General features: G+C 42.2%; 1 protein-coding gene and 5 non-coding genes across 7 annotated transcripts; all 6 read right to left on the bottom strand.

Moving 5' to 3' along the window:
• Window positions 1-258: 258 nt before the first annotated feature.
• GNL3 (G protein nucleolar 3) lies at window positions 259-21,171 on the bottom strand. Of its 2 annotated transcripts, none has more exons than XM_039482362.1 (15): window positions 21,003-21,171; window positions 20,005-20,063; window positions 16,128-16,265; window positions 14,645-14,758; window positions 14,166-14,249; window positions 12,324-12,459; window positions 11,712-11,815; window positions 9,612-9,750; window positions 8,921-9,008; window positions 7,307-7,484; window positions 6,326-6,468; window positions 3,876-4,012; window positions 2,568-2,755; window positions 748-829; window positions 259-646 (listed from the first exon to the last, which is right to left on the bottom strand). In XM_039482362.1, the coding sequence occupies exons 1-15, from the start codon at window positions 21,013-21,015 to the stop codon at window positions 561-563; spliced, it is 1,689 nt and encodes a 562-aa protein (XP_039338296.1). In that variant the 5' UTR covers window positions 21,016-21,171; the 3' UTR covers window positions 259-560. The 2 variants fall into 2 exon arrangements, with proteins under 2 accessions (XP_039338296.1, XP_039338295.1); XM_039482361.1 differs by lacking the exon at window positions 21,003-21,171 and adding an exon at window positions 20,647-20,772.
• On the bottom strand, window positions 6,856-6,929 carry LOC120369593. The gene has a single exon (XR_005583265.1). It is a non-coding gene; the product is annotated as a small nucleolar RNA SNORD19 (small nucleolar RNA).
• LOC120369594 lies at window positions 7,569-7,647 on the bottom strand. The gene has a single exon (XR_005583266.1). It is a non-coding gene; the product is annotated as a small nucleolar RNA SNORD69 (small nucleolar RNA).
• LOC120369591 lies at window positions 9,109-9,182 on the bottom strand. The gene has a single exon (XR_005583263.1). It is a non-coding gene; the product is annotated as a small nucleolar RNA SNORD19 (small nucleolar RNA).
• On the bottom strand, window positions 11,581-11,662 carry LOC120369598. Its single transcript, XR_005583270.1, has one exon. It is a non-coding gene; the product is annotated as a small nucleolar RNA SNORD19B (small nucleolar RNA).
• LOC120369592 lies at window positions 12,189-12,260 on the bottom strand. Its single transcript, XR_005583264.1, has one exon. It is a non-coding gene; the product is annotated as a small nucleolar RNA SNORD19 (small nucleolar RNA).
• Window positions 21,172-21,176: the final 5 nt, after the last annotated feature.

Raw genomic sequence — 21,176 nt, 5'->3', positions numbered from 1 at the left:
AGTAATTACTATTTAACTTTGTATTGTGAAGTTGCCTTGGTTGAAAGAGCTTTGATACTTTTTGCTAAGGATTAGATTCTTCCTAGTGTAGGTATTTGTGATCTGAATGGAGTGAGGGTGAAAACAATATCTACAATTTCATAGTTTATACTGTGTCAATTTTAATGTTTATCTTATAGTTACAAAATGGAAAACAGTAGTGAGTAACTTCTTCTGAAACACCTTTTTCCTACAGTATATAAAAGACTCAGAGGCTACTTCGTCCTTAAGATTCATTTAATAAAATCTTTTTACAGAAGTTTAGTGTAGAGAACTACAACATTTACAAAACTGAAGTATACACAGTTCTAGAAAACAAAACATTAAGTTTGAAAATCATGTGTAAGTTGCATTCTATATAATATTTCACGTCAGTAGAGATATCGGTTCTTTGCAGCAGCCTCTTGCAAGCAAGGTCCATAGGACTGAAAGAGGCCAAAGGAGAGAGTGCTTTATAGCTACTTAGAAAGTTAGCAATGCCCTTCTCAAAATTAGGCCTTTGAGTGTATGTTTTTCAGTCTTTACACATAATCTGTATTAAAATCATAAACATCATCCTGATCAGTTGTCTCATCCAAGTTGAATGATAAAGTACGGGACTGTTCACCTTCAGAAGAGAGAATCTGTTAGACTGAAATCAATACTAGATTGACACTGTTACAGGGAATGATGTATTTATTACTTAAGTCACGGGCTTTAAATACATACCTGCTGTTTGCTTTTCTGAGCTTCCATCCTCCACACTCAGTTTTGCAGGGTTTGTTTTGCTGCTTGTCTGAACATCACTTTCCTAAAACAAAGTTACAGATATTATTGCTGTTTTTTTCAGTCAGCAGTAGGAATAAACTTCCCTTTATAGGGGAGACTACTATAACAGATCTATCACTCCCACAGAACTGGTGCTCCTTACATAGTTTCAGTGACTGATCAGCAGGTGTACGGATTCCAATTCACATTACCATTTCAAAGAGTTTTATTAAATGTTTAAATATTTGTATGTAGAGCATCCAGCAAAAGCATGTGCTGCTTTAACCATTCCAGCTCTATTACCGCAAAGGCACTGATAATCTTTAAAAGAAAAAAATCCTCAAACTAGTAAGACTTGTGCTACAGCGTACTGCTCAATCATACTGGGCTTCATCTTCGCCCTCCCAGTTTTGTTTTTTTTAAATAACATTTAGATGTAAATTCTTCATGGTAGGCAAGTAGCATATGCAGAATTATTAGACATTACAGTTTGGCAAGGATCACTTCAGTCACACTGTGAGAATTACCACTAAAAACTGAGTAAGAGGAAGAGGTAAGCTTCTTAATGAAATGATGAATAGGATTTTTTCCATCTGTTACATGGTCAGACATTCAACATTCACAGGTGGATATTTTAGCATATGGGAGGTGACTGCTTCTCTACTGGGGTTACTACACTGGCACAGCAGAGCTGGGAAATCAAACCTATTTGCACCAGAATTACATAAATCATGAATTCCTACAAATAGTAAATCAGTTACAGCTTGCAGCTTATTAAAGAGTTGCCTAGTCACTCTACTTTATAAACACCAACCCATATCAGTTCTTGTTTTAGGAACACATCAGCTCAACCATTGTTTGTCAAGTGCAATATGGTCAGATTTCATAAATTTTGAGCACTAAAGAAAAAAAAACAAACCAGGTTTTGTTAATCAGCATGGGAAGGTTTAACACACCAAAGCTGCTATATGTTGCACTACTTCATGGCCAAGCTTCAAATTTAAAACTGGATAAGCTGCCATAAACCAGTATTTCAGGAAGGCACAGGGATAACACACCAAACTTGTTCTCCCGGTGTAAGCAGAACTGAGTTGTTAACAAATAGTTTGGAGACTTTACCGGAGAAGGTTAAGAGAAAACATTTTGATTTCCTCAAGTGATGAGTGGAGCTAGAAGTTAGTTGAAGATGAATAATTTTATATTCATTTTGAGTAGCTTTTGTTCACGCAGTGCTTTAAAAAGTGACTATAAAAATAAACTTTATGAAGTTCTAAGTTTGTTGCTCAATGATTCTGTAGCAAGTTCACTCAGTTGAGCACTACTGCCACAAACTTATGCTAGGATCTGAAAGACAAGGTGGATTCTATCTGGCTCCTACATCATCACCATGATGTGCTTCTGAGAATTCTACAGCCGACACTTTATTAACAATTTGGTTGATGGATGAGCCAGAATAAAATCCAGCTCACTCTTCCAGAGCTGTTAGCTCTGCAGATGTAAGGAGAAAACTGGTTTAAAAAAAGCCCATAAAAATTTACAGTAAAACGAAGACAGGACTCAGACGCAAGGCACAAAGTCTGAGTAGGATAGTGCCATTCTTAGGCACTCACTTTCCTGACCATAACAATGAAGTTCTCTACCTCTCCTTCCCCCCTTTTTGTAGTCAGGCTAACAGACTCTCTAGAGGAGAGAATAGGTGGTTTCCCCTGCTACCTCTACAGTGGATACCCTCTCCATTTACAAGCCGTGATACTGATTGGTTTTTATCAGCTATGTCTTGCCTCTTCAACAGCTTCCTCTTCCTCATCGCTGTCCTGGTCATCTTCAGTTAAATCCTCCCCTTCTTCACTTGTTTCCATGTTCTCCAGTTCTGATGTTCCCTCAGTTAGTTCATTCTCTTCTATTGTCCCATTGGTCAAGCCAGAAGACTGGAAAACGATACTGCTTGCCAGATTGGGATATTTTACAGCTGTGAAAGATATTGGACACCTCTATTAATAAAGTTAACAGATGGGCCTAGATGTAATGAACAGATATATAAGGATATCCATTTCCCAAAGGGTGAATCAACTTCCCATCCCCTGCAGGAAAAAAAATAAAACTTAAGTGTGGCAGAGAAGATCCAAGTTCTGAACTGACCTTAGCATGCACCCATGGTCACCAATCAGTTAACAATACAGCAGTCTGACAAACTGACTATACAAATAGATTCTTAATTAAAATACCATACATAGCTTCTTTATGCTGTTTCCTTCCCTTTTCAAGATGGGAGAAATTCAAGCAGACAGATTAAGTGATTTATCCAGTGACCTGGAGTGAATCAGTTGTATAGTTGAGAAAAAAATTGATTCCATGTCTTGTACTCTAGCCACTAGGTCAGCCTTACTCAAAATATTTAGTAACTTTAACATGCTGATTAAAACTGGCAGCAGCGTGGACCCTAGAATTTTACAGTGAAGGGGACGTATCCCAATCTTAATCTGAAGCATCAAGTTGTTATATACATGTATTGTTAGACATGGACAGACTTGAAGAGGAGGTGCAAACCACACAGCTATTTCACTCTTACAGGAACATGAATTCTGGAAGCTGCCCCAAAGAGGGGACTGCATGCCCGTAAGGCTTATAAGGAGGGACCCCAAAATGAAGTTTCAGAGAATACAAAGGACTCACAAGGTGGTTATGTCTTTCAGGTCAGGGCCAGGCAAAGATAGCCACATATCACCACCCCCTTAAAAAAAATCCATAAAGAAACAGTGCCAGTGAGGAGGAAGTCTCCATGGAAGCAACTTTTCCCATAGTACCACAGAGAAGGCAGCTATGTAGTGAAGGCTTTGGATTTCAGCATATGACTTGGCAAAATAAGGAATTTGAGGGGAAGGGCTGTATAAAGAACAGGAGGATTCAAGCACTCAAAAAAAGGTTCATGCAGATTAGTGGAAACAAAGGACTAGCCAACTAAGTAATAACTGTGTAATACAGGTTACAGCTACATCATGTGTCTCTAAAATAGGGCTCTTATTTGAGAGCTGTGTGCTAAAATCATACCCACCATAACTGTGGTAGTGCATTACAAAGACGAGTCTCACCTTTAATAGTGTTCATATTATCCTTTGCCAGCTCCTCTAAGTTAAAACCCTGCTGCATTTCCGCTACCACCTCCTTGGTGAGGTGTGGTGACAGACTCCGTGATGCAGGAAGCAATGAATGGTAACTAACTTTGGCACTGGGCAAAGAAAATACTGGAATTAAAATGGATTTGACAACACACTAACTAAAACCAGCAACATGCTTAAAGGCACCCCAGTGTTTAAAAAAAAAAAATACAACCCAAGAAGTGATGTCTCTTCTCACAAATCTCAACATAAGACTTGTAATTTTTGCAAACTTCAACAGAAAAATTCTGAATAAACTGTTTTACATATTTTATATCAATATTAAGTTCTTGGCATTCTCTAGAGGGGGAAAGAGGAATTACACCTTTTTTCCTGTCAGTACAGACCACATCAGCTATAAAATCTCAACACTATTATTTAGCTGAACTCTAAGGAATATGGGAACTGCTATAAATCTAAACAGACCAAATGGTGCATCCATGCTGTGGGACGGTGCTAAATTGGTGTGGCCATACTGAATTAATGTGAGCATAACGTGACATGACAAACATGGCTGAATGGCTGCAGAGGATCCTGGGAGCAGTTCCTCTTTAAGCAGAAGCAAATTTGATAAAGGACTGGCAAAGTCTGCATGTACGAATGCTATTGAACCTATTGGTTGGCAAATCTGGGCCCATGCAAAAATAAATATCACATGTATAGAGTTCCAGCATGGAGCACAGGTTGACCTGGTTATAGTGACCTTACAGCAAGGACATCATGCAGAGACAGAGTGAATGTCTGATGAGTGAGTAAATGTGGGGCGATCTTCCTTCGGTACCACCCCCCTGTCCTCCAGCCCCTTCTATAACACTAGTTAGGTAAATATTAGTAACCACCCGCCAACTGGCCATGCTTTTAAGACATGTGACTCTTCTGAGGAAAAAAAAAAGAGTATAAGAATTAAGCAAAAAGTCAATTACTGTTGGTTGTAATTCCTTAATTGACGCTTGAAGAACAGGGCCGTCTCCAAGTTTTTTGCCGCCTGAAGCAAGAAAATTTCCCCCCACCTCCCTGTCCCAACTCTGCCCCATTCCAACCCCTTCCTCAAATCCCTGGCCCCGCCTCCTCCCCAGGAATGCAATATTTCCCATCCTACCCCTGCCTCCCAGGCAAGCCTGGGAGGGAGCAGGGAGAAGTGGAGCAGTGGCACACTCGGAGGATGAGGTGACCTGGGGGAGGAGCGGTTCCTCTGCCCCCCTCCCCCGTTACTTCCTGCAGCCCTCCTCACGCTCCCCACTGCCGCAGCTCACCTCCTCTCGCTCCCCTGAGCGCGCCACTGCCGCTCCGCTTCTCCCTCCTCCCTGGCGCACAGCAAGCCTGGGAGGGAGGGGGGAGCAGCAGAGCGGCAGTGCGCTCGGGGGAGCAGGTGGCAGTGGAGCGGAGGTGAGCTTGGGGGGGGGGTTCCTCTGCCCCCCCTACCCCGGTTACTTCCTGCAGCCCTCTCCGCGTTCCTCACCGCTGCAGCTCACCTCCGCTTGGGGCCGGCTCCTGGCTTTTTGTGCCCCAAGCACATGCTTGGAGCACTGATGCCTAGAACTGGCCCTGTTGAAGAAGCAACGCTGCTAGACAAGAGTAGCCAAAACTCTGCACCGTGGGCTCAAGTAGGACTGTGAACCAGAGGGTCTCAAGGCAACCAAGGCCTTGCCTCGAGGGAATCTGAGGCAGACCAGAGGGCTGAGAAGAACAGACCAGGAGGGAAGCAGCAGTCTATAAAATTGGTAACCACCTTCTCTGTTTTCCAAGCAGGAACTGCGTGAAGCTAGCACAGGGTCTGTTTGTGAAAGACTCGTTAAGAGGAATGTATAGCTCTTAATGTCTAACACAGAAGTTAATATAACTCTTTACCGCTTGTGTAATTCCTTCTCAATAAACTGCTGTATATTGCAGATAATTACTGTGGACCTTTTCCACTGGCGTGACAGTAATCTGCTCCACTGAGAGTCAGTAAAGATTCATTTCAGGGGTAGTAGCACCCCCTGTTGTCATTACATGCCTATGGAAGAGGACTATATTGACTCAGTGGTTCAAAGGAAGGCCAAAACTCCCATGGCAAAACTCTGCTGGAGCTGTGCTGTGGCAGAGTTCAACAAACTTGCTGTAGATCTGTGTACACAGGGACCTTTACTCCATTTTCTTAAGCAAGTTCCAAAGATTAATTAAATAGTAGCTCATTCTCCTTCCCATTCTGTAGCTCTGCTGTCAAGCAAGTTCAACTAATGACCCCTTTGGTGTAGTATGCTGAAGCAGGATGAAGAGAGCCACTTAACTAAACCTCCCCTGTCATTTGTTAGTACCCGGAGCTTCTGGTGACACTGTTGTAAAATGACTGGGTTTGGTTGGAAAGAAGTTCATATACTGAAACAAAATCAAAACATCCTTACCCCGTCCAGTCATAAAGTAGTAATTTAGCTGCACTCTGTGTGTCAGGGACACCTCCCTTTTTCAGCATTCCCCTTTTTTGTGCAAGTAAAGTTAAAAACTCCACAGAGTTTCTGAAGTCTGGGATGTTGTAGTACAGTATCATCTGAAACAAAAAAACAATGTGGACAAGGGTTCATTAAGAATCTGGTCCATTTAGTTCTCTCATGATTTTAGGAATGAAAGTACAAATCCAATTGTTTTAAGACTAGTTCCTACTGAGGAGGCGCGCACAGAAAGAGAAGTAAGGAGATATGGTTGGGGAAGTCCTTTATTTCTTTTACTTTTGGCACCACACATTACAGAGCAAAAGTAGCTATTCCATCAGCAAATGCAGCTGCCACAGACGGGTATTACTATCAGTGTTCTTATTCCAATTGATCCATGTATAGTTTTCTCACCTCTCCCGTGAAACAGCAATGGCGGTCCACAGAGACCTAACTCTGTAGACCTCAGTGGGAATTAGATCAGTATTCGCTTTAAAGCATTGAACATTCAGAATGAGATCAGAGTTGGATCTGACGTCTTCACTGTAACAGTAAGACACTGAGTGTATCCTCATTTCTCACTCTGCTAATAAAACGACGTGACTAAGTTAATTATATTTCATCAAATTAATTATAAAAATGTACTGTCAGAAGAGTCACTGGGAAAGAGGCAACTGGCTGAGAGGATCTGGTGCATTTTACCTGTCTGCCAACATTAAGAGTTAGATTTTGTGTGATAGATATAGCACCAGTAAGTTGGTTCTCTGTGTCAATGAAGCTTCCCATCCAAGGGACCTCATGCATTCAACTTGCAGTAGATCACATGCTATCCCTTTACAAAAGCTAACCTTGCAGGCCAGAAAGCAAGATCACCTTTTGTTGGAGCAATAAAGGTATGCAGGACCTAGATGCATCGGGATGAGATAAGAAAGACAGTGGAGCCATGCAATAACTTACCTGCTGTTTACTGCAGTGCTTCAGAATAGCATTTACTGCATCTAATAATTTTCCTGATTCTTCAATATCTGTGGTGGTCCTCAAAGCCAGAGCAAGAGCAGAGTTGGAAGGGGCTGCAATGATGCTTGGGCTGTCTATCATCTTGATTTGTTTGTCAATATGGACTGTCTGCATGCACCTTTGAGAGAGCAAATGCATCCTGTCAGTAAGTCAACATAAATCAACCACCACGAAGCATTTTCTAAAGGATGAGAACTAGCAAAATATGAAGCTCAGTGTTGGATTGAATACAAACTCCTCATGCAAAGTCAGTTCCAATGCATCATCATGTGCTTCACATACAGTGGAAATCTAAAGCAAAGTAGCGTTGTGATTAGAGGAAGAAGCAAAGTGTTAAACCCCCAAGGTTCTATTCATGGCTGTGCAAGTGATTCATTGAGAGTGACCTGAGTGGGGCACCTATTTATCTGCACGGTGTCTAACCTTTCCCAATAAAACTTCTGCCCCTCTATGGGTCAGTATTGCTGGCCAAATGTCACCCCAAGTGTTATTATGTGGCCCATGGGTGCCTTCATCTTTAATGAAAGGTATGGCTGCAGGAGCCTACAAGTAACAGGTCTAGCTGCTCGGACAGAAACAAAGCATCACATATTGGTAGCCTCTGCATCATCTGAAGGCTGCAATCTGCTCTTTATGCAAATCAGAGCTTATCCTTGGACTCATAAATTGCAAGAGCAGCCACTGGACAAGCCTCTGTCTTAAATCAGATTTAAGAGCACTGGCTGTGTCTAGAGACAAGGCATTTATCTCAAAATTAATACAAAAATTGACAGTATTCTAGAATTGAAAATAAAAGATGTTAGACTTTCATCCCGAGTGTGATGGGGTGTACAAACTCCACACTGGGCAATAAGGGGTTAAGGAGTTGCTCTGGGCTCAGTCAGCCACACCTCTAAGAGATGCACAGGCTAGAGGAGTTAAAAGGGAGCAGAACAGCTCTCTTGTGAGCAGACCAGAGAAGAGAGCAGAGCTGCAATCCTCAGCTCCTGAGGATAGGGCTGAAGGAAGACAGTATCTGTCCTGACAGCCACTGCCTGAAGGAACATCTCTGAGGGGAGGGCCTGATCCTGATACACCCTGAGAGGGAGGCATTCCTTCCTCTGTTACTAATTCAGTTTGTTTGTGTTAATTCTCCTTGCTTTTTGTTCTGGACTTACACACACACCCACACCCCCCAAAAAAGGGGGAGAGACTTGAAAGTGACCTGGCCAGAGGGCCATGTCACAGGAAGAGGCACAGGCCACTCAAGAGGCGGAGCAACCAGAGGCAGCCGACCCTAAGGGATAGAGTTGCTATACCATGCCCAGCCACGAGGAGGCATCAAGAAGTGAGCTGACCTTTTCACACAGAGATCCTACTGCACTTTAAAAAAGTACATATAGGGGCATACTCTGTCCACCACTGAAATGCAGCAGCTGTTTAGGGAGTGGTACTCAGTTACAATGACTGATCAGAACAGGCAGTGGAGAATGCTGTAGCCAATTGAAACAGCTAGGAAATGTACATAATCAGAATATAACTACAAAACCAATCGTTTCATCAAATTAAACTTACTTGGTAACGCCTCTGACTGGCCCCACATTACAGACACGCACCTCCTTCAGACTATTGATTATACTGCTCTTCCCCACATTAGGGAAGCCTAATGTGAAGAAAAACACAAACAAATGGTAAAAATACCCTAATTAGTTAAACAAGAAACCCTAGTAAATTAGATCAGAACTACTGGCTTTAATACATGTAGTCAGAGTGAGATCAGAGTTGGATCTGAAGTCTTCACTGTAACAGTCAGACAAAGTATATATCCTCATTTCTCACTCTAGTAGTAAAAAGGACAAGAAAAGTGACGTCAATTAAATTAAAAATCACAGCAAGGATCCATCAAGTGTAAAAAGAGGCAGTGCTGGTTGAGAAGAGCTACATGACTTGGTTAGCATTCAATCTGGTAAATTAACTAGCGTCAGAATTTTTTGTGCTTCCCATAGCCAGACTGGTCACATATTCAATCATCAGTTGGTCACCAATGTTAGACACACACATGAGAGATACCTCTGATGAGTAGGAAGTGCAAGAGGCATCACTGGGTGCAGCTATACTAAGTCCCACGTCAAACCTAAGAATGTTCAGTAAAAGGCCACAAAGTATTTCAAAGCCTGAGATGTGAGATAGCACCTACTGATTGTGTTGTATCACCCAGCTTGTGTAATACTGCAGTTTCTTTGTAAGGAAAAGAAATACACCTTACCTATCACCCCAACTTGAATGGCTTTGTCTTGAGTCTTGCAGTGCTCTCGAAGAAGCTTCAAAAGACACTCACTTCCAAAACACATGCTGCCTCTTGACAAGTCAATGTGAGCTCTCTTCTTTCTGAGCTGCTTCTCCTGCTATAAAATTCAAAAATAAAAACATAGGATGGACCCATTTTAACTGTATGTGTTTGAGATGTTAAATATTAATCCAAATGTACATTCTACTCCAATATACCTCTCTTGGATGGCCTTTACAGCATCTTTCTTCCAACTAGAAGGAAGGGACTTGATGAGATACCAATTAAAGTGCATCTGAATTGACTGGCAGTAAGGAGGGCAGTCCTTCAAAATGTTAAGGAGACCATGCGTCTAGCAATGTGAACTGACTATGTTAGGAATCATTAAAAAGGGGCTAGAGAATAAGACTGAGAATATATTATTGCCCTTATATAAATCCATGGTAGGCCCACATCTCGAATACTGTGTACAGATGTGGTCTCCTCACCTCAAAAAAGATATTCTAGCACTAGAAAAGGTTCAGAAAAGGGCAACTAAAATGATTAGGGGTTTGGAGAGGGTCCCATATGAGGAAAGATTAAAGAGGCTAGGACTCTTCAGCTTGGAAAAGAGGAGACTAAGGGGGGGTATGATAGAGGTATATAAAAACATGAGGGATGTTGAGAAAGTGGATAAGGAAAAGTTATTTACTTATTCCCATAATACAAGAACTAGGGGTCACCAAATGAAATTAATAGGCAGCAGGTTTAAAACAAATAAAAGGAAGTTCTTCACGCAGTGCACAGTCAGCTTGTGGAACTCCTTACCTGAGGAGGTTGTGAAGGCTAGGACTATAACAATGTTTAAAAGGGAACTGGATAAATTCATGGTGGCTAAGTCCATAAATGGCCATTAGCCAGGATGGGTAAAGAATGGTGTCCCTAGCCTCTGTTCGGCAGAGGATGGAGATGGATGGCAGGAGAGAGATCACTTGATCATTGCCTGTTAGGTTCACTCCCTCTGGGGCACCTGGCATTGGCCACTGTCAGTAGACAGATACTGGGCTAGATGGACCTTTTGTCTGACCCGGTACGGCCTTTCTTATGACTAATGGGACTTGTGCTTCCATTCCCGGCTGTGCTGAAGTATCACTGTATGACCTTGGGAAAGTCACATAAAGCCAGAATGGGGAGGAGCCCTTACTCACTTTGCTGAGCATTCATTCAAGTAATCCCACTGATTTCAATGGGACTACTTGCATGAACAATTGTTTATTAACCTAAGGGCTCCACAATCTCTGTGCCTGAGTTTCTGCACTTTCAACATGCAGATGGTGCTTATCTATTTCACTGTGGCACAGTGAAGATTAGCATGCGTTTGCAAAGCACTTTAAGTCTCTCTGATTAAAAGTGTTACACAAATATTATTAGGGTCTTAAATTAATGCATGCAAGAATCAAAAGATATGTATTATCATGCTCCAATGGGAGATGGGCAGTGAGGAGGCCATTTCTCTATTACCCCAACTCTTCGTGAAAAAAATCCAAATACCACTCTTAGTAATGTACAAGCTTGGGATGGAAATAAGTGTTCACTCAGAGGCTTAAACCAGTTTAATTAAATTGGTTTAAAAACAGATTAAATTTAAACCAGTGCAATGGTCTCCTGTAGACAAGACCTTAGATTTCAGGACTTCCTCATTCATTCAATGCTGATTCCATTTTGTGTGTCTTTCAGTAAAAATCCTTAGCTTGTTGCTTTGCCTCAATGCAATTTTCCAGTCATAATTAGTAGTGTGCATTACTGAAGCAAGAATTCACCAACAACTGTGAAGTTTCCCCACCCCAAGCAGAAACGTTCTAAGACTGCTCGTCACTGTCCCACCACGCCAAAAGTATCAGTTGCAGGAGCACAGCCAGTTGGCCATAACACGCCCCCCACCCCCCAGATCAGTAAAACTTTGTATTTTAACTGGGAGAAATCAGAGTTGGATCTTGCAATCTTCATCTTCCTGTCAAGAGTCCTTGCTTTTCATCATGTTTCAACCCAGCGACACACATATGATTCTGTCTTACACAAGAGAGACAGCAGTGCTCTTACCACACTTCTGTCCTTCAGCTGCATTGAGGATTTAAAAGCGACTGTTGGAAACTCATTCTTCAAATAATGTAACCATTTCTCCAAGTTCTCCCTTGGTACCAGATCTGGAAAGGAATACAGACCTTTCACTCTAATGAACTTCAAGTGTCACTGTACGGAATTTATTTAGCCTGGGATCTAAAGAATTGCTTTCTGTTTTCAGCCATTAGATTCAGTCTTTAATATCATGTATAGTTTTAGGAGCTTTTGTTCCACACAGTAGCTGGTATAGTAAGTGAGATTACCCAGACACCTCTGAGAAGGCTACTCTGTCCTTAACATTGAATCTTTTTTGCTCTTAAGCAAACAGTTGCACCATTAAAAAAATAAATAAATAAAATATGTTCAATAGTCAGTTTGACCTGTTTGTGTGGATCTTGTCACACAGCAAGAGGTGAGAAAACATATAAAAATGGGAAAGTGTAATTCCTTGAACAAGACAGCGAGCTCAGAGTTGGATCTTAGTCATCAGTAGTATCTCAGACTACATTGGTATCTTCCTCATAGCTCATACACTAATACAGAATCCTATGAGTGACTAAACATCTGTACAAAACAGACTGTTTCACTTACCGATTTTGTTTAACACCAATAGTAGCTTTTTGTTTCCTCCAGACTGAGTAATGATTTGCTCCACCTGGGAGCACCGACAGCCCAGGGGATCTCTGGCATCTAAGACCTGCAGGACTATATCTGAAGCCTCAATCACCTGAAGTGGAATAGAGAAAATACATTCCCATCCACAAGATTAGAAACAGCATTACAGGGAACATCTCTGAAATCATCAGTACTGTTCTCTCATTACAATGAAATTTTCATTTTAAAGAATGACCTGTAATTGAGCTTTCCATTATATAAAAAGTCAACTTACATTTTTGCAGTTTATTTTAAGACAACACAGGAAAACAAATTTAGTTACTGTTTGACTCCTTAACTCTTAGCATTGTACAAGGAAGACACACTCACCACCACACAGAGCTTACAATGCAGAAGTCTGGGTGTCAAGGTTAAGACAGTTTGTCATCTTTAAATCCAACAATCTCCTTCAGTTAAAAGTGAGCAATGATGCCTGTTCTAACAAGGTTTCAATAATTAGAGGGACACAATTAGCTTGAAATTGAGTTAATTCCAGAATTATTTAAAAGTAGTTTCAATTTGTCAGAGGCCTTGTCTACACTACAAAGTTTCGCCGACAAAATAAAACCACCTCAACGAGAGGCATAAAGCTTTTTGCAGCAAAGTTAAAGCGACAAAGCATCAATGTAGACACTGTTTGTTTTGTCCCCAGAACTGGCTTCCCTGCCTGCCCTTACCACTCTGCTCACTGTTTTGATCTCTGCTGCCCTGCACTGGCATGCACCCCTCCGCTTTCAAAGCTCTGGGAAGTATCTGAGAGCTGAGCATGCTGCTCCCTTTGGTGAACAAAGAGCAAATAATTAGCATGGAATGCTCCAGTTCTGCCCTGCACTAGGAACACCAGAGCAAAACTTTGTAGTGTAGACAAGGCCTGAGTCCTCTACCAATTTTGTCATTTTACAATTGCATTTTCCCATTTTTAAAGCGTTTCTCTCCTGTATGAAAGACCCACACACACTGACTTGCTTTAGAAGGAAAAAACTGTTTTAGAAGGAAAACTGACTTGCTTTAGAAGGAAAAAAATTGTAAAAACGGGCTATACACAAGGTTTTGTGCAAAAAAAAAAGAATTTTTCAATGATATAATCTGTATTACTTGTAAGGCAGAGTTTTCAGAGTGATTTTTCTTTCACTCTACAGTAATGGAGACAAAAGCAGTTAATCAAGAACAGATCAATTTTCTGCACTGATCAAACTTGCTTTATTCAATTTTTAATGAGGTCTCCCAGGCAATCGTGAAGAGTGTGTGTGGAAATCTTTGTTGTTGTGATCTCAAATGATAAAAGGGTTTTATAGCAAACTAAAATATCGAAGAATTTTCATTTTTTTCCATCCTATTGGCAACAGCCCATTGGATTTCTCAGTCAGTTCTAACACTTGGGTCAGTATCAACCTATCATTGCAAAAGCAGTGTAACAATACAAGGGTATGGTAGGCCTCTGTCTTGCAGGACAGAAAAGTGAAGCCCCTTCATCTTTTTCTTTAAGCAGGCAGATGTTAGTTAATTGGGAATGAGAGTTTAATGATAAATAACCTGATCCTGAAGTACTTTGGTAAAATGCTCCTTGACCTCAGCCCAAGAGAGATAGTGCTCAAAAGTGCTGAATGCCCACAATGGGAGTTGAAAGTGCTCAGCACCTTTACAACACTGGGACCCTAAAAGTGTACTATTCTCTAACAAAGTCCATAATATATAAACCTCTTAACTGAAAAGGAAAGTATCAAATTAATTTTTTGGATGCTGATGAAAATATAGAAAGTAATAATTAAAGGTGCCTACCTTTTTAAGTTCTCTACAAAATGACTTCTTTGAATTTTTATCCAGCAGTGTGTTAGATTTTGCTTTTAGTTTCATGGTTGATTCCTGAATGAAAAGAGGATGGGAGGAGATAAGAGAATCTGAAGCCACAAATTAAAATATTGTCTTTACACAATAGAAGGTAATAGCAACTAGAACTGCAATATTTCTGATAGCATGAAAAAGCAACAATCAGGGAATACATGTTACTTGACTTTAGCAGTAAACCTGACACCCCTATATATACTTTGATTAAAAGGGATGCATAATAACTTCCATGTCCTCACTAGTTCTATCACTACACCAAGTCTCTTCTGTTGGTCCAACTTGAAGACAATGGGAGTTCTGCCATAGACTTCAAAGGCTGCTGGATTAGGCCTTATGAGAGGATGGAAAGTTTCTCTCTTGTGCTGCAAGTGAACTAGCCTCTTTGAAAAAAGAATTATACTACACATACATACCTTCTCCTCTGGATGTTTATTTGCTTCGGTAGCATTCTTTTTAGCCTGTAGCTTTCTTTTCTTTTCAAGGTCTTTCTGCCTAGCAAGTTTCTGCTTTTGTTTTAGTTCTTCAAGCTAATTGCAAGAAAACAAGACAGAGAACAACATTTCATAAGCTAAAGAGTATTCTTCCTCCCCACTTATGATCAGGATTGTTTGTAAAGTGCTTTGAAGATGAAGAGCAATGCTTTAAAAGTGCTACACATTACCACCTAGGATTATTCTTTGAATATTTTGCATGAGTTTTAGTGCTAGTGAAAGGTGCCAGGTTGAGAGCCCTAGAAAGCTAAATTCTCTATCCATAAAAGAAGCAAAATCCTGGTTGCAGTGAATTCAATGGCAAAATATCAGTGGGACCAGGATTTCATTCAAGAGTATGGTTTAGGTCTTAATCTTGACCTAGAGTGGTCGCATTGAAGGAAAAGGGATATTCAGTCTCCACGGTCTTTTCAGTCTTGGTGTATGCGTCTCCGATACTGGTCTGGAACTATTAAGAAATCAAGGGCGGGAGCTTAAAGAACTGGTTGGCTGGTGTGAGCTTATTTCTTCTCCTGCTTTTACCTGATGGAAATGGTGATACATTACTACTGCCAATTAAACTTTTGGAGGCACGCAGATACTTTGGTGCCAAGACAGACAAAAATAAAAATTTTATTAAAGCTAATTTTAAAAAATTATACACAGGCAAGAAAAGAGTGTCTGTACATCTGGGTATAGTGCTTAAATTATCCACAAATACAATGTTTGTTTTAAAAGTCATAAGATACATATAGTACTTAATCAGCAATAACCCAAATTTATGTGAATAAATTTAACAATACAGTTTGGATATTAGCATCAAGTATTTGGGTACATCACTCATAAAAAGTTATACAGCAAGTTGGTTGTGGAAATAAATATATCAAAGAGTGAAGATTGTCCCTCAGTAATTGAGAATTTAGGGTAGGCTGTCCATTTTCAAAATACAATCCATCAGGGAAGTATTTCAGTTACTTTCCCAACTGCGCTTCTCATCGGCACTCCAGACACCTTCAAAATTATGTCAGAGATGGTCCCTCTGTGGCAGGGTAGTCACATTAGCAAACAGTGTTAATGTTGCCCACAAATATTTTGGTGCCTATACAGAGGATTTCATCATACAAGTGTCAAACTGGCGAGACTTTTTCCCCCTCCCCCACATAATTTAAGTGCACCTCTACCCTGATATAACGCGACCTGCTATAACACAGGTTTGCATATAGTGCGGTAACCCCGGGGCTCTGGAAGCAGGGCTCAGGCAGCGCTTTAAAAGGCCCGGGGCTCCGGCTGCTGCAGGGAGCCCAGGGCTCTTTAAATCACCACTGGAGCCCTGCTGCCGCTACCCCAGGGCTGCGGCAGCAGGGCTCGGCCGGCGAAGTGGGGATATGCACATAACCTCTTCCTTCTATTACAAGCTGTATTTTACCCTTTGCTTCCTTTGCTCCGCTTCACGAAGAACCTCTTCTTTAAAAGGTGCAGCATTGGGAATTCCTGGATCTTTCTTGGGCTTTTTGTGCCCACGTTTCTTGGCTTCTTTCCTGAGTTTTCTGCTGTGCTCCCGAACCTATGGGCAAGAAAGAACAAAATCTGGTATTGGAGTCACAAATCCAGTTTGATAAAGAGACCGTCACACTTCTCCTTCCTTCATATTTATGTCTATAAAGATTTTCTGTGTTTGGAGTGAAGGGCTTTCAATTATAGACTGAATCAGCAGGTAGCTGTGCTTAAATAAGCAGACCCTGAATACTGCAAAAGTTAAATATTCAAAGACTTAAGTTATTATGTCATCTATCTGACAATGTAGATTTGTTCCCTACATTTAAAAGCAACTTCCCATTGCAGCTGAACCCTATGTCCACTCACAATAAGTTCTGTATTGCCTAGTTTTTGTATTACTTCAAAGCAGTTGGTTGGTTTTCTGTTTAAAAGTATTTGGCATTAAAAAAGAAAACTATTTTTACTAGGGCTGTCAAGACATTAAAAAATTAATCGCACTGTTAAACGATAATAGAATACCATTTTTTAAAATATTTTTGGATGTTTTCTACGTTTTCAAATATATTAATTTCAGTTACAACACAGAATACAAGGGTACAGGGCTCACTATATTTATTTTTATTGCAAATATTTGCACTGTAAAAAACAAAAGAAATAGTATTTCTCAGTTCACCTAATACAAGTACTGTAGTGCAATCTCTTTATCATGAAAGTTGAAATTAGGAATGTAGAGTTACGTGCAAAAAAACAACTGCATTCAAAAACAAAAGCATGTGAACTTTAGAACCTACAAGTTCACTTTGTCCTACTTCTTGTTCAGCCAAACGCTCAGATAAACAAGTTTGTTTATGTTTGCAGAAGATAATGCTGCGCTCTTCTTGTTTACGTCACCTGAAAGTGAGAACAGGCGTTCATACAGCACTGTTGTAGTCAGCATTGCAAGATATTTATGTGCCAGGTGTGTTAAAGATTCGTATGTCCCTTCATGCTTCAACCCCCATTACGGAGAACATGCATCCATGCTGAAGACGGGTTCTCCTGGATAATAATCCAAAGCAATGCGGACTGACATGTTCATTTTCATCATCTGAGTAAGATGCCATCAGCAGAAGGTTGATTTGGGGTGGTGGGGGGGGGGGGGTTCTGTAGTTTCCGCATTGGAGTGTTGCTCTTTTAAGACTTTTGAAAGCATTCTCCACACCTCATCCCTCTCAGATTTTTGAAGGCACTTCAAGATTCTTAAACCTTGGGTTGAGTGCTGTAGCTATCTTTAGAAATCTCACACTGATACCTTCTTTGTGTTTTGTCAGATCTGCAGTTAAAGTGTTCTTAAAACGAACAACATGTGCTGGGTCATCATCTCAGACTACTATAACATGAAATATATGGCAGAATGCAGGTGAAACAGAGCAGGAGACATAGAATTCTCCCAAGGAGTTCAGTCACAAATTTAATTTATGCATTATTTTTTTAACGAGCATCATCAGCATGGAAGCATATCTTCTGGAATGGTGGCCAAAGCATGAAGGGGCATATGAATATTTAGCATATCTGGCACATAAATACTTTGCAATGCTGGCTATAAAAGTCCCATGTGAATGCCTGTTCTCACTTTTAGGTGACATTGCAAATAAGAAGCAGGGAGCATTATCTCCCATAAATGTAAACAAACTTGTTTCTCTTAGCGTGGCTGAACAAGAAATAGGACTGAGTGGACTTGTAGATTCTAAAGTTTTACACAGTTTTGTTTTTGAGTTCAGTTATGTAACAACAAACAAAAAAAAATCTACATTGGCACTTTCACAATAAAGAGATCACACTACAGTACTTGTATTAGGTGAACTGAAAAATATTTTTGTTTATCATTTTACAGTGCAAATATTTGTAATCAAAAATAATATTAAGTGAGCACCGTACACTTTGTATTCTGTGTTGTAATTTAAATCAATATATTAAATGTAGAAAAACATTCAAAAATATTAAATACATTTCACTTGTAGTCTACTGTTTAACAATGCGATTAAAACTACGATTAATTTTTTTTAGTTAATCGTGTGAGTTAACTGCAATTAACTGACAGCCCTATTTTTTACATGTGTGAACTTTCTTTACACCAGGGGTCTCAAACACAGCTCCCCCCTCCCCATGTTGGGCCGGAGCCGCTCTAGGTAAATGCTGGGGAGGGCTCCCTGCCTGCCCGCCCTGCCCCCGTGCCACTCCAGGAAGCAGAAAGAAGGTGGGGGAGGAGAGGCGCAGATGTGTGTTGATGTTGCTTCAGGCACTACCCTCAGCAGCTCCCGTTGGCCGCAGTTCCCCGTTCCTGGCCAATGGGAGATGCTGGGGGTGGTGCCTGAAACAACAGCAACACACACCCCTGTGCCACTCATTCCCCATGTTCCAGAAGCTTCCTGGAGTGGTGCGGGGGCAGGGCGTGCAAGCAGGCAGGGAGACTGCCTGCCCCCGGTGCATGCTGGGCCAGAGCCCGCCCCCTGAACCCCTCTTGCAGTCGAACCCCTTCCCGCACCCTGCACCCGACTCACTGCCCCGAGTCCCTTGCTACACCCTTCACTCCAACTCCCTGTCATACCCCTCCGGCAACCCAACCCACTGCTGCACCCCGACCTCCTGCCGTACCCTGCCCTGAGCCACCTGCCACACCCCTCCTGCACCCCAACCCTCTTCCATGAGCCCCCTGCCACACCCCGATCCCCTGCCACACCCCAACCCACTGCCCTGACCCCTGCCTTACCCCTCATGCACCCCAACCCCCTTCCCTGAACCTCCTGCCACACCCTGCACCCCAACCCACTGCCCTGATCCCCCTGCCACATCCCTATCCCCTGCACCCCACACTCCAACTCCCTGCCCTGAGCCCCCTGCCACACCTCTCCTGCACCCCGACCCTCTGCCTTCACCCTGTGCCGCACCCCTCATCCCTCCTGCACCCCACACCCCAACTCCCTGCCCTGAGCCCGTCACACCCCACACTCCTCCTGCACCCCCTGGGGACAGGGAGGGGGCGGAGTTGGGGTGAGGATTTCAGGGAAGAGGTTGGAATGGGGGCAGGGAAGAGGTGGAGTGGCAGTGGGGCGGAGGGCAGCAGCCGGGCGGGGGGAAGAAAGTGTCAGTAATGCAGCCCTCAGGCCAATGTACTAATCCTCATGTGGCCCTCGTGGTCATTTGAGTTTAAGACCCCTGCTTTACACTGTGGTATTAGCATCCAGCATTAGCATTACAATGCACATTGCACTCAGTCAACAATCATTTTCTATTTTTATGCCCGTTCATTCAAACAGCAGAAACACCACCAACTTTGAAATAATACAAAATAAAAACATGTCTGATATCAGAGTAATGAGGATGCTCTGGGCAAGCTAATGCTACCCTAATTTGAATACAAGGTGCTTAGATGCCATCGTGCATTAGAAATATCTTAGATAAACTGATGAGCAAAATGACAAACAAGTTATGTATGGAATGGGTGGCTCACAGTTGGGCCTCAACTTGGCTGGCTACTACTGCAATATAAATGTTAAACAGAAATTATATCACACTCCAGAAGCATTTTGGTCATTAGGGCACCTACATTTAGTTATGCTTTAAACAGAAGTGGGTTCTACTCAAAGCTTTACATCCAAACCCCACCCAAATTTGGATCCAGAGCTGAACTTTACAGTTTGAGCCAGTTGCTAGTTTTTTAACACCATGAAATCCATGTATTTACATAATCCATCATTAGGGCTGAAATATATCCAAGTGTTCCTTTAATATGAATGCTTAATAGCAAATTTGGCATTGAGACCTACCTTCTTCTGGATTTTATATCGTTTATGGCAGGTCATGCGCTTACTAGCCTTCTTCAACTCTGAAAACATCAATATGGGTTATAATCAGGCAGAATGGATACACGTTCCAAATACAAATCTAATGAGCAACACCTGAGTGGAAGCCACAGATGCAGAGTTTACCAAATAATTTTTTTGGTTAAGGGACCAAAAGAACTGAAAAATCAGAAGAAAAATCGATTTAAACCAAAACCATTTTTTCCCAAAACATTTGTTGAATTGAAAAAACACACGAAAATTAAATTAACCAAAAATACTTCAGTTGACTCAAAAAGAATTTTTGTCCCAGCTTTTTGTTTTAATTTAGTAACTTTAGGGTGTTTTCACTCAATTTGTGTTTTATTTTTTAAATTGGCCAAATTTCAATTTAAGATGCTGTTTTGAAACAAAACACTTCAAATTTTTATCAACAAAAAGGTAGTTTTTTAAATTTTTTATTAAAAACAAAAATCTTCAGTTTTTCCTTGGCCCAAACTATTTGTTGAAATGGGACAGAATTTGCGAATAGCGTCGCAGCACTAAGGGGGGGAGGGGGGGAAGAGAATCTTTTGACCCTTCCCCCAAAATTATACGTTGGAAAAAATCTCGCGCAGCTCAACACACCTCCCCATCTCGCCCCGATCCTGCAAAGGCTACAGGCATGTGTGAACACGTGACGTTAAGCAGAGCCCAGCGCGGGCCCAAGTCCTGGCAGGCCAGCAAGGCCTCAGAAGCAAATTCCAGGGCCGGAGCCCCAGGCTCGGAGGGGAGCAGAGGGGGGGGCGAACCGCTGTCGCTCCCCCCCCTCCCCCCCAGCAGCTCAGAGAAAACCCCCGACCCCACGGAGAGCGAAGCGGGGAGGGGAGCTGTGCCAGCTCCTCACAGGCTCGATCGCGACAGGGAAGCGCCCGCTGCCCCCCTCCCCGCTCGTGGGGCCTAGCGGCCCTGTCCAGCGCCGGCCGCCCCTCGCGCGCACTCACTGGGTCGCCTCATGGCGGCGGCTGCTCCGGGCGCCGCTCTCCCCACGTGGAGGCCGCTGAGGCGACTGGGGAAGGCTGGTCCCGCGAGGAGGCTCTGCCGTAAAGCAGGCCGGTCCCGCGGCTTGGGCTGTGTCGCGCTGGCGGGCTCGCTTGGCGGCCGGGCGGGCTTTGCGG

Source organism: Mauremys reevesii, linkage group 7 (assembly GCF_016161935.1).
Source record: "Mauremys reevesii isolate NIE-2019 linkage group 7, ASM1616193v1, whole genome shotgun sequence".
Taxonomy (NCBI): Eukaryota; Metazoa; Chordata; order Testudines; family Geoemydidae; genus Mauremys; species Mauremys reevesii.
The sequence above is the reverse complement of the archived record's forward strand: the minus strand, read 5'-3'. Positions and strand labels throughout refer to the sequence as shown.